General features: G+C 41.2%; 1 protein-coding gene across 1 annotated transcript; it reads right to left on the bottom strand.

Annotated features, from left to right (window-relative positions):
- Window positions 1–237: 237 nt before the first annotated feature.
- LOC124670440 (suppressor of RPS4-RLD 1-like) lies at window positions 238–11048 on the bottom strand. The gene is made up of 23 exons (XM_047206939.1): window positions 10906–11048; window positions 10685–10794; window positions 9476–10062; window positions 9370–9414; window positions 9183–9284; window positions 9029–9109; window positions 8775–8841; window positions 8471–8571; window positions 7855–7962; window positions 7234–7304; window positions 7093–7149; window positions 6157–6265; window positions 5899–5979; window positions 4127–4213; window positions 3848–4054; window positions 3306–3610; window positions 3148–3234; window positions 2960–3059; window positions 1848–1939; window positions 1673–1711; window positions 1432–1522; window positions 852–949; window positions 238–775 (listed from the first exon to the last, which is right to left on the bottom strand). The coding sequence occupies exons 1-23, from the start codon at window positions 11019–11021 to the stop codon at window positions 484–486; spliced, it is 3033 nt and encodes a 1010-aa protein (XP_047062895.1). The 5' UTR covers window positions 11022–11048; the 3' UTR covers window positions 238–483.
- Between the last annotated feature and the right edge of the window lie 2572 nt (window positions 11049–13620).

Raw genomic sequence — 13620 nt, 5'->3', positions numbered from 1 at the left:
CTCTTCGACGATGATGCTTTGGCCTAGAGAAGGAGAGGCGTACATACGAGCATGGACGCCTTGCTGTTTGTGGTCACGTTAGCCTGCACGGATAGTCTGATACCCGATGTTGACTTGCAAGGAGACACTCTAGCTCAGTTAACATCTATGCATTACGCCAAAGATTGACAAATAATGCATCGTCACGTCTCCAGCCGAAATAAAACGATTTCGAGCATGACGAAATGACCAGGTGCATGCAATTAGAAATAACAGATACCATAAATATCCTTTATGCAAGCCTATGTTTCATGTATTATTTGTTACAAGTTACAAAGAACAATCGTTCAAGTGAGAAAAAAATAAACTTTATTATTTAAGTTACAACATTTGCAGAAATAATAATTCAAATCGAAACCAAACCACGGGAATTTATTGGTCAAACAAAGGAAAAAAAAATTAAAACAACCAAAGACAACTAACGTTTGCTGAAACATTCACAACTTATGGGTCGTCGACACAAGTCAAGGCCGCTACGACCGATCCTGTCGTTCCGAAAGCGACGCTGACATCAGCGTAATCTTTCAGGCTCTTGCTCATCTTTACAGATGGGTACAGCCAGGGCTTGACAGCTTCGACAAACGTGCCAGGGTCTGGGGACAGGATCGCCTCCCAGTCGACCTGAACCCCTGGTGGGATACTTGCTGTCACATCCATACTTGCTGCGAGGAATAAGCCGAGCAACACCACATAGCCAACAACCGAGGAGCCTCTGGAGAGTGGCATAAAGTTGTACCTGCAAATTCCCACTAACTGATTGGCATTCCATTTTCGGTGGCAGATAAAGCGGAGTTGAAGTTCACAATCCGTACCAGTAATATGTCATGCGCAATATTGCCGCCTTCACAGCATCAAGTGCATTGGAATCGCGTGTGGGATTCGGGTCACTACAATACGCCTCGCAAATGGCCTGCAGACAACATAATTATTAGCCTGTCTCCAACTCTAGATGTTACACAGGTGCAAATACAACTGGTCTACTACAACTTAAAACTCTTTCAAATTGCAACTGATTTGAAGTAACAAGGCTTCCGAAAATACCGACACAACAGGATATAACAGAGCATATTTCAAAGGTTTGCTAACAAATCTTCCTACTGGACATTTGGTAACAAATCTTTAGGGTGATGGGATAAGATGACGGCATGATTCGGCTCGGGTCATGCTGGCACCCCAACTTGACGTCAACACCGTCGGTGGCAGATATATCTAGGAGCAGAAGTGGGAGAGGAGGAGGCAAGGCACCAGAGAATGATGAAGTGAGGAGGCGGTGGTCAGGATGGCATCACAGGAGGGGAGGAGGTTGTAAGTTCGCACGTGTAGACTACAGCCTGGCCCTATCAGGTATTACTCAAGAGGGGCACCAAAAAGAAGAATAAATCTAAACCGTACCTCCCAAGCTGCAGTCATTTCTTCCTGATATTCCTCCCATCTAGATGATGTACATGGAGTTCGTATTGCGAAGTCAAATGCTAATTCGCCCCTGTAATTGCATGAACACAAGTAAGCATGATTGCAAGAGGGTAAAGGAAGCAAATCTATCATATGGGTATGGGCGCTGGGCCCAAATGTGTATGGTATTGGTCGTCATCTTCATCTGTGGGAGGGTATAGAGGTAGTATAAACAACTTACACATTTTGAGTGGTTATTCTTGTCCCTTCAAGACGCCTCCTGAAAGAGGTTATGTTGTATTATTAAATAAGCACAAGGATGGTATAATGCTATTATGAAGTATGCTACAGTTTGGCATGAGAGCTATCATGAATACTAATAATAGATATTCAGACAAGCTAAAGAGTTTCATTACCCCTGAAACGCAATGCTGTCACATCTAGTAGCAACCCAGTAGGTTTCACCAACTACATTGTACAAATCCGAGCATGATGAAGCAACTTCTATCTGCAGGTTTTATTTGCATCAGAACATTGGTCAGTTTGCAAAGATGATATAGTAAGCTTCAAGTGAACCACCAGAAGCAGAAGAGTGATATGACAAGCAAAGCATACTATGAAAATGAGACAACTCCTAGGTAACCTATTCAACGCATCCAAGAGGAAATCAATCCTTTGAGATTTCAGATCTGATTGGTTATCACTATTTCGCTTATTTGGTAGATATAGTTGTGATGGAGCAATAGCAGCTTTTTTTCTAGAGCTATAACAATAGCAGATTTTTTCTAGAGCTATAGCACCTGATTTCTCTCTTGGAGCTTTCTAACCTCGATGTGGCATGCGCTAGAAATAAAAGGAGTTTGCTTGACTTCTAAAAAGAATACTCCCTCCGTCCCGAAAAAGATGTCGCAGATTTATCTAAATTCGGATGTATCTATCGGAAAGTGTCTTTGACACATGGGCACCAATGCTCTCTTCACTTTCAGATTTTTGAAAATTTTAAAACCACACGTTTCTAAGTTTCAAAAAATTATGGCGTTAAATATATAGATAGATATATACGGGAGGGGTGTATGCAAAAAAGTCCCGTTAAAAAATACTTTGTATTTTGAACAGTATAAAAAAGAGAAATTTCTGACAGTAAATGGTAGTACAACAGTACTACAATAGTGTATCCTTTTATCAGAAATTTGTTTTTTTTGTATTTCCCAAAATTTTAAGTATTTTTTATCGATACTTTTTTGCATACACTTTCGTGTACATATCTATCTACATATTTAACGCCATAATTTCTGAAAACATTAAAGTGTGAGGTTTTGAAATTTTGAAAAATCTGAAATTGAAGGGAGCACTGGTGCCTATGTGCACCAAATCCCTTTCCTGTATCTATACCCTAAATAGTGTCAAAATACATCCGAATTTAGACAAATCTGCAACATCCTATTTGGGACGGAGGGAGTATGAAATGAAGCTCCTTATGAAGGATAAAATTGATATGATCATGCACTCATGGCACTGAACAGATCACCTTTTTTAACTTGTCAATATCGGTAAGAAATATTGCGCGATCCTCTGCATTATTGACATACTTCAAGTCAAGCATAATGGATTTCGCGGCTTCCAAAGTTCTGCCATGTAAAAGAAGATAATCTAGGACTATTAGTGGTTGACCACAAATAACCACACTGCAAAGTAAAATAATGGGTATCTACAAACCTTAAGTAATATGGATAGTAACGAACAATTCTTGCTTGACCAAGAAGCAATGGGGTGTGAGACCCAAATCCAGTATTAAATTCTTCACTGTATAGCAAAATAAAAGTTAGGCAAGAAAATGACTAAAAGGACACTCCTTACGCAAGTATGTAGCTCACCTTAGCTTATTTACCCAAAGAACTGGATCACAAGGTTCAGATATCTGTCGCCACTTGACAGCAATATTATAGACATCCTGCCAGGAGAGAGAAATCCCAGACGAAACCCTTTCCTCACTTGGACTAGATGTTGGTGATCCAGCAGACAAATTACTGGTGCTACAATAACCACCCCTGTTTACGCTCATGTTAAGCTTATCCCTTCTCCTAACTAACTTTGCACTATTCTTTGGGTTTCTCAGAAAGCGCCAAGCCTTGGAAACTTTCTGAGCAATCTCAATAGCAGCTAAACCAGCCATACGGTACTACAAAAGGAAAATAAAGTCTCATTAGAACTGCTGCCCCTTAAAGATTTTTTTAACAGAATGGTGATGAAGCAAAGCATCAGAATATGGAACCCTTTGAAATTCTCCAAATGAATCTAGAAGTTATAAAACTAGGCTGAATATATAACATAGTCCACCAATATTTTCAACGAGTGTGTTCTATGCCTCAGATAAGTTTAACATTTGCATAATCTGCAGAGCCGCCAGGAAGGATACCTGACGTTGATTTGGCAAGAAGCCGAGGCAATTATACTGAATTTTCTTCCCAATTGAATCAGCGGCTAGGAGAAGACTGGTTTGATGCTTTGTGAACTTGAAATCTTGCTTGTTAAGGCGACCACTTCGTAGTGAGATCCGTAATGGTGGTTGGCGATAAACCTTTTCGGCCACATTTTTCGGGTGCAGTCGTTTGCACCAATATTCCTATTGTCCACATAGAAGTTTAATTGATGCACCAGAAAGATTATGCAGTGGATTTAAAAGATAGATTTTAACCTTAAATAATGGGTCAACATCATCATCAATGTTGAACTGAGAGAACTCTAAATTGGCCTTTGAAGCAGTATATAGAGCAATTTCCTTCTGCAATAAGTAAAAAGGTAAAAAAAACATGGTTAGCATAGAAATGATAATATGACCCTAAATACTAAGGAGTAAAAAGGCAGTAAAAAGAAAACCCCACCAAAGAGCCAGGCCAAATAAAATATCTACATTAGATAAAAAGCTGCTGGGACTGAGGCAAGAGGCATGCTATTATTGCAAGAGAATAGCAGCCAAGACTGCCTGAAAAATAAATATTCACCGTCTACACGAACAGGAGGTTGACCTTGTAAAAGATGAGTGATGACTTAGCAAGCTCTGTATGCTAGTCCGTTTGGATGTTCGAACTCAAATGGTCTGTGGATATTAGGATTGCAATGCAATGTCAGGTGGAAATGGAAATGAAACATGGTTCTTTTTTTGAATTAGTAGCCAAGAAAACAGCTATTTGGAAATGAAACAAGCCACCTTAGCCAACCACAGCCTGCTTCTATTTTCTGTTTGGCTGCTTTCTACCATTATTTATCAGGAAATCAATAACTTATGTCGCTCTTCTTTCCTCTTCTCAAATTCTCCATGATGCTCTTGTCAGCCATGGCTGTCCCTGCCCTAGTATCCGATATCAGCAACTCTAATGACCTCAAAGGACTCCAGTGGCCACATGTCACCTCACAATGAGGACTGAGAACTTTACCCACTTACTCCAGATGTGACCTCTAGAGGTGCTGAGCTGGATCTGGGGAGGTGGCGGTCTGAAGATCTGGAGCTCGCGGATAGCATGCAACAACCTCCAATTTGGAATTCTGACAGGCTGGGCGCCATCAGTGCGCCAGTAAACAGGATGAGTGGTGGAAGGAAGATGAGGGGGCCTCGGCAACAGGCCGATGGGAGTACACCAGTGTCGGTGGATCAATGGGAGTCTCCGCAGGCAGTGAGCCAATAGAAGCTTGCCACCGGCAGTAGGTCGACGCTTTACATGAGTTGCTAGAAGCAGCATTGCACTGGAGCTGGTCTGTAAGTTAAAAGGGAGGTGCAATAACCATTTCCTTGCAATTTAGAGAGGTCTAGCTCCGTAGTTGTTCTAGTTCAACAAAAATATGGGGAACTGGGCCTCTCATTCCAATTCCTGTTCTACTGCTTTCCAAACAACAAATATGGGTAAGGAACAATTAAAATACCCAAATCTTCAACCCAATTTCAACATCCAAAAAGATGCAACAGTCTTTTATTCACAGGATTCCAGATATGCGGGATTGTAATGGTATTCCTTTTTCAGTCACAGGAACTGACACCAAAGGATGTTTCTTTACACCATGGAAGAAACATAGGAACTCATTAACCATAGGAAAAGTGCAAAGTTAGTTGCCCGTAGGAAAAGTCCCAAGTTTTCTAATCTTACAAAACCTATATAGGGTAGATTCCTCAGATTGAAATCCTAAAAACAATCCTCTGAATCAAAGAGGACATGTATATGTAATCCTTCACTTCTTTTTCTTTAGGCTCCCAAATTAAAGATAGGCCACAACTCTAGTAGCTGGTGTGGATTTCAAAAAATGCTAAGATGTGTTTGAGACTTTTGTAGAAACAGGGACACAAAACATATTCTTTTGCATGTTCATATCTTACATGGATTTGAGATTTTTAGATCACAGAAATATACTATCCTGGCTTCTGACATAAAGAACAAGCTCCACGCAAAAAGAACTGGAAAAGAATAAAGTGTGCACCTGATAGAATGCCAAACATTGCAGCACAAATTTATCCATGGAATCAAGCTCCAGATCGAGTACGTCATCATAATCTTTGATCTTCAAAGGAAAAAAGAAAGATGTGAACATCAAGAGTAAAGCAAAAAACAGCGATAAATTTGCGTAGAACTGTAGCATATGGTGAAAAAGAAAGTGTAGCTGAAGTCGTGCAGCAGGATACTCGGCACTTCTGATAAATTTATTAGCATTGACTACAGAAAATATGAAGGCACGTACCGCAGACTTATATTCTCCAATTGCATGATTGCAAGAGGCACGCAGGTATAAGCACTCAATACTTGAACCATCATATGTCAAAGCAATTGATAGTTCTTTAATAGCACTCCTGCACAAAGATTATGTTAAGGGGGAACTTGGCAAGCTAGCAGTTTGAGATGAGAACTAGGATAAGAGCTTAGTCATAACCACTACCAAAGAAAGCAATCTATCTGTCGGAACAGCTCACTCATGTATTAGAAGATATCATTGAGTTCGAAACCAAATTTCAAGATGCCTATAGCAAATTGTACTAAAAAGATAACTATTGTAAAAGGTTGACCAATAATGTTTCCAATTCTAGTTCTATCATGGTATCCAAGTAAGGGGTAGTAAGAGGTCCAGAATAGAAGATAAACCTAATAGTCCAATGGCTATGAATATCAACATTGTGGTGTATGTTTAACTAAACCCACTTTTGCTCCCAACACAATGGGACATTGTGTCCCTGCAACTAATCCACTAAACACCAAACCGTACAGCAAACGAAAGGAATAAAGGCCTTACAAGCTACAATCACATTGAAGTCAACATTCATCATAGGATACGGGCTAGCACATCAAATAGTCAACATCCAAAAGTAAGCAGAAAAAACTGAATATGCATAAGTTTAATTCCATAAATCATGATGAAAATATGGCAATAGAATTATATCCAACTATATATAAATACTTCCAGGGGGATATAACCATTTTTCTGAACAGACAACAGTAACTATAAAACTGTAAGAGAAATAATTCAAACATTAACATGTGGATGTTTGCATGGCGATATAAACACAACTTAACACATTTCTTTATTTAAATAGCACCACATGTTGGTGTACAGAGAAGGCAATTATCTCAAAGACTATTTAACATATTGAAAAGAGACACAAGTATCAGCAAGAGGGATTACCTATGCCTACCCATTCCATGGTAGAGAATTCCGCGTAGATGGTATGCTTTTGAAAACCTAGAATAATCAGTAAATCAGTCGAGGAAAAATAAAGAATCCAGTTAGGAAAAAGAAATAACGATAATGAACACTGAAATTCACCTTGAATCAATTTGAAGAACTTTCTCAAGGTTACTCAGCATCTTTTCTGGATAAGCCAAATCAAGATAAAGCTACAACAGAAGACGCCACACAGTGGCAATTAATCAGTTACTCCCCAAAGAATAAATGTGCTTCTTGCATAATACAGAGAAACACAAGCATATACTTGATAAGAGAAAGCTATATACCTACACTAATATCTGATCCCTCTTCTAAAACAGGAGACGTGCAAGAGTATACTCTTCAATTACACTATTGTTCACTAGATTTTACTTAAAACTAAAAGACCTGCTAGACTCTTCAATAGCACTTTGTACCTATAGCAAGGGGAGTTATTTCATGTAGTTAATAAGCTACAGATATTGCCAGTCTTATACCAGTAGTTCGACAACATATCAGAATCTTTCATGTGAGGGAAATTATCATGTGCGAGTCATTTTCATGCAAGTAGAATTGACTGTAGGCTGAATTTGCTACACAGAATGAAGCAACTGCAACTAGTAGCGATCTTAAACAGTATAGCTATAACCCCTAGAATATGGAAATGTGTGCATACATATGTAACTGGATAAGAATATAGAAGACATGGCAGCACACAGATCTCTAGATCCTGGAATAAACCTGAGAAAGGTGAGCCCAACTGTCAAGAAAACTCCCATCGTATTTTATGCCAAGGAGATGCTCGTCTTCGGCACGCTTATACTCTCCAACTGCTGAAAGAGTAAGACCCTATAGCAATACAAAGAATATTATTCTGAAGTAGTAGCAAAAGAATCTTCAAATCAGTAAATACCTAACGGCACTCATTCAAATACCAAAAGAAAATTGCATTCTCTCACATGCCACTAAAGCTTACACAAGGGAGATCAGTTGATGTCTCACAAATGACCAAAATTAAAAAATTGCTGCAATACTCCAAGTTCATTAAAAAACATTTGCTCAAGGTTTTATGGCTTTTAGGAATGTGTACTTAAATTCTAAGGGGATTCTGACATGGAATTTAGCTTGGCCAATCGCAGATTGTGAAGTAAATTACAAAGAAAAGGGATTTTACAGAAGAACTTCATTGACTACTCTTAACATTACACCTAAAGTAGGATCGAATAGTGAAAGAAACTCCCCTTATTTTCGACCAAAGAAAATTCCAATCTGGTGCATAGCAGAAGTATTTCCATTTAATTTTCTAAGAAAGAATTTGAAGATCCTGGATATGGGATCAAAGATAGCATTTGCTTACTAAATAAGTGTGGGCAGAGCTGTTTTTCTTGTCACGCTTCACACATGTTGAAAGATCTTCGACTGCGGCATCGTAGTCCTTGAATTTGAAGTTCACAATTCCTACAATTGTCCAGTATGTGCTATCAGGGTACACAAGTGTGCTCTAACAAACTAGATATACCACTTCGTTACTAAACTGCAGGATCGCAAGAATTCACATCACAAAGTCCGACTATCTTTGAATCATCAAAAGATATACCACAAATGGCATTGGCGGACATGAGAATGAGATTCAACAACCGTTGGTAGAGAAAAGAACTAACCCCTTTCGTGTAAAATATCAGGAGAATCTGGTTCAAATTCCAATGCTTTACTCAAGTCGTCAATAGCCTGAAAAGAAAAGGATTAAAATGCAATATATGCATATAATTACATGTTTATTAATTTCTGTTGCGCTTACAATGCAAGTTAGTAATTACTACCATAAAATGTCAACAGTTTTCTGACATATAGTAGTCTGTCTTTACAGACAAAGCCTGCATCAGTTTTAAATTTTACACATATATACTAAGCTTGCCTCAACGAATTCTCCTAAAGCAGCACGAGCTTGTCCCCGCCGCTTCCATGCCTCCCCAGCTGATGGGTTCGAATCTATAGCCTACCAATGAGGTAAGGACATGAGATTATTTTAGACAACAGGATAGAGAAAGTTCTGAATTTAGAAGTTCTACCTTGGTGAAGTCAGAAATAGCAGAGTCCAATTCTCTTTGAAATGCATAAGCTGTACCTCTCCCAATCAGTGCCTCAGGATAAGTTGGAGTTTCCCGCAGTATCTACAGATGTCAATGCTGACTATCAGGTTCCTTTGCTGATTAGAGAGGATAACAAAAGAAAAGTGATAGTAGACGATAACAAAACCTGATCAAAAATGGATATTGCTTGGTCATACCTTCCTTCATTTACCTGAAAAGATGCAGTTCAGATAAAGTTCAAGATATTAATATTTCATCTCTATCTAAAATACCTGTGCAATGCCTCGGGAAAGTCGGAAATCCAAACTTATGGATTTGGATGATTTTGATACTTTCGTAGCAAACAATGCTTGGTCTAGTGTTATGGTGTCATCTGAACTGCTACTTCTGTCTTCCGAATCTTCAGCTTGGTTCTTTTTTTTCTTTTTACCTTTTGCCTTCTTTTTCTTAACCAACTTTGGTTGTTTCTTGGGAGTTTGATGTGTCACCGTGGTGTCTTTGGCTGGACTGCTAGAATCTTTATGGTCTTTACTGTTGTTAGGTAACATCGTATCACCATTTGATGAAGCTTCAGAATTTCCAATATGCTCTTCACACACAACAGTTTTCGTATCAGTTGTAGCTGCAGTGAATGACGTGTCAATGAAACGATCTTCTGAGATAACAACTTTGGTATCACATGGTGATGCATCCACAACGTCTTCACACTCAACCGTCTCGCATATTTTAACAGAGGAAACTAATTCTTCCAATTCCAGCAACTGTTTCAGGTCAATTGTGTCACGGACAGCAACTTCATGTCCTTGCTCCCAAGCAACCAAAGCTTCCTCATTTTTCCCTAGTGCACACAGTGCCTTGCCTGATTAAAAATAGCAATAATGGTGTAGAAGTTAATGGTGGCATTTACTTCGAAAACGCAAGAGTACGTGTACATAAAACAACAGTGGCGGACAGCGCCTAGGGAAGCTGCAAATGGGAAAACATTTTCATTCAGGTGTTCTCTGGATCATAGTAGTAAGGTACCTCGGAGGCTTCAACAGTGAGCACGAAACACATCAACTTAAGTTTTGTTTTGATTTTTTAATCAAATCGTCATTATCCTAGAGTCAGTTGTACATTAATGTTATCCACACCTACATGTGTATTAAGTAACTGCACTTCGGTCTTGCTCTTCTGAGCAGAAGTTTCTTAGAAAGAGATCTCGATTACTTACAGCAATACACAAACAGGGAATTACGCGCTCATGAAAGTACTACTATACTCTTCAATACATGAGGCATCTACAAACTACATAGGAAACAGCGAGACCTAAGCATTAAGGTCGCACTAACAAAATATGATGGGATTGGCTATCACCACCAGATACATCTAGCAGCGGCAGTTCATCTCCAGAAGTAGACCAGGCAAGGCAAATCCACTACTGCAGCAGGGCAGGGGGAGGAAGTAATAACAGGATGCGGATAGGGAGCAAAAGACAATACCTTTGAGGACGTACGCCTGGAGCAGCGCTGGGTCGAGCTGCAGAGCGCGGTCGCAGTCTCTGACGACGTGCTTGTGGAGCTCGAGCTGGGAATAGCAGAAGGCCCGGTTGCTGCGAGTGGGGAGGAAGCCAAATTCGGGATCACAGAGTCATAACCCTAGAGTTGTAGATCAAAGACCCCGCGGGAGCAGATCGGGGAAGGAGGAAGGAGAAGCAGTGTACCAGAGGTCGTGGATGGAGGATGGGGAACGGGCGAGGATGGAGTCGAGCAGGCGGATGGCCTTGGACCAGTTGCGACCGCTGCAGAGGCGCGCCAGCTCCCCGCGGTCGGAGCCCATGGCGGCGGCGATAGGTCGCCGGAGGCGGTCGTGGTGGGGAAACGAGCGGATGAGAGGATTTGAGAATTGAGGGGGCCGAACCTCACTTGCTCTGAGTTCTGCGCGACTTTAGCGCGTGGACCCTTCTCTTTTTCGGATTTTCTGTTAAGGTAGTTGGTACTGTATTGTGCTTTGCTTTGGATCTTGTCTTTCTTTTGCTTTGATTTTTTTGCGAGGAACCAGTAGCTCTTCTTATCCTCAATCAAAAAGATTTAAAAAGCTATTTGGAGGTTATTGCTGGTTTGGTCCCTGCAGCTTTTTGAATCATGGTGCAGTCCTTCTCTACATGACTTTTTTTCTGCCAAGAATCACCCATATATTCATAATCTTCAACATGAGTACAAGAAAACCTGAAAGTAATACAATTTACATAAAAGTCTTTGAACCACCTAGTGACGACTACAAATACTTGAACTAGCCAAAGTTGCGCCGCCGTATTCACCCCTCCCTCATTTGAGCCATACAAGCTTGTCGTAGAAAAGCTTGATTTAGTAGACATGATACGGTTGACTGAGATGATGCATGATTTTTTAAAGAAAGTTGTATCTTTGCGAGACACGCCAGAGGTAAAGATTAATACTTGTTAACAAAAAATGTAGTGTGCATATAAAAATGAATTTATATGTACATGTAGGATACAAAAAAATTATAGTCACAATAGTGAAGAAATATGATATTCTTCTATTGGAGCAATGTAAAAGATTTTATATTTGTTATATCAATCAAAATTAATTAATAAAGGAAAATTGACCTTGTACCTCCAAAACGTCATTTGCATATAGACTAGTAAACATATCGTTTGGGCGTGAGATACAGGTTATGAGGTTAAATAAAGTTCAACACTTGTCAGGATTAGCGCGTCAAAGCATCTCGAATTTTGTTTAAGTATTCACATGACCCATGTGCACGGCATCGGGCTTTTACATGGACAGTGGTGCATAACAAAAAAAATCCTTCCTTTTCAACTCAACAAGAATACATGGACCTAGCTTTAAAATGAGCACATGCAAAGCTTTAGATTGGATTGTGCTTAATTAGGGCTTAGGTAACCACACAGAACTAATAGACTACTATCTCGAGTTTCAGAAAGAACTACTAGCAGCTCACTTTCCCCCTTCCTCTCTCTCTCTCCTCCCCCGGTTCCTCGAAAGTCTCTAGAGAGAGCCCGGGCCGCTCCCGAGCCTTCTCCGGCGGCTCTGCCGGCCGGAGATGGCGAAGGAGGGGTGCCGGAGTAGATGCTAGGGTTAGTTTTCTAGGTTTCGGCTATATGTCGGTAGTTTGTAGTAGGGTTCAAGGTCGTCTGGATCAGATCTTGAGCATCCTGTGCTCGTGGCGGTGTCTTCTCGAGCTCCGGTGGTCGGAGATGGGAAGATTAGTCACCCCAGGGATCTCCGTGTATAAGATCCGGCTCTGCTACCCCTGGATCCTGGATCTTTGCGCTGCTATCTCTTCCTCCTATGGCCGGCCATGGAGGCGAGGAGAAGAGGAAGGAAGGAGCCAGCACCTGCGAATCTTGAGGTAGGCGGGGGTCTTCATCTAGCCTGGCGTGTCGGCGCCGCGTCAGGCTTTCGCCGCTGAGTGACTTCACCGTGCTTCCGAGGTGGGAGACGGTGAGACCTGCTTCCTTGGCGAGCTCCTGCTTCAATAAGCGTCCTAGCCATCTCTGCTTCGGTGGCCCAGTTTGTCTTCTTCCCCTCTTGGCCGGCCTCGGTGGCGAGGGAGAGGAGTGGATCTGTGCGGCTGCGACGACCCTGCAGAGCTGGTTCTCGAGGTTCCTGGAGCGTGCAACCTCGGCAGCAGCCTCTAAGCGACGGCTATCTCCGGCCGCTGCTATCTTCGGCCACAGGGGTGGTCCTGCTGCGCTCGATTATTCGAGCTTTCTCCTCCTTCGATGGGGGTTCTTCTCCGACTCCGGCGTGGCGGTGAGCGCCGCTTCTTCCCCAAGTGGTTTTTCCCCCGGTGAAGGAAGCGGTGGTTGCGTCGGCAAGTCAATGATCGTCGACGACGGCCTTGGACTCGATCGCGTTTCCGCGCATCTTTGTGGGGTGCTTGTTACAAAATATAGGGACTCGGTTGTAATTTCCCTTTTCTTTGGGGTACAAGACCTCCTTGTACTTGTAATCCCACCGACGATATAATGCATGCTCCAGGTCCTTCGGGACCTTTCCTGTTAAAAAACAAACTACTACATTCTGATCAAAAAGAAAACCTACGAGTACTAGTATTGTTTTCTCCTGGTTTACTGGTTGTTTCGGACATATATCTGATACAGTGACGAGTATACTAGTATTGTTTTCGTCCTGGTTTACTGGTTGTTTCGAACATATATCTGATATAGTGATGTGTGGGCGTCAGATGTGGAAATGCATTCATGATGAATCTAGTAGCTAAATTATTGGATCGATACAATTTGCTTCAGCGAGCTTCTATGCATGCCGGCAGACCCTATATATGGATCACTTGTAGCTTTATGACTCGCGGAAGCTATACATCAGCATTTACAAAATAAAAAGTAAAAAAGTGGTAACAAAAACAAAGCAACTCGTCATCATCCCCATAT

Source organism: Lolium rigidum, chromosome 7, assembly GCF_022539505.1.
Source record: "Lolium rigidum isolate FL_2022 chromosome 7, APGP_CSIRO_Lrig_0.1, whole genome shotgun sequence".
NCBI classification, from domain to species: Eukaryota; Viridiplantae; Streptophyta; class Magnoliopsida; order Poales; family Poaceae; genus Lolium; species Lolium rigidum.
Note: the sequence above shows the minus strand (reverse complement) of the source record. Positions and strands in the feature narration are given on the sequence as shown.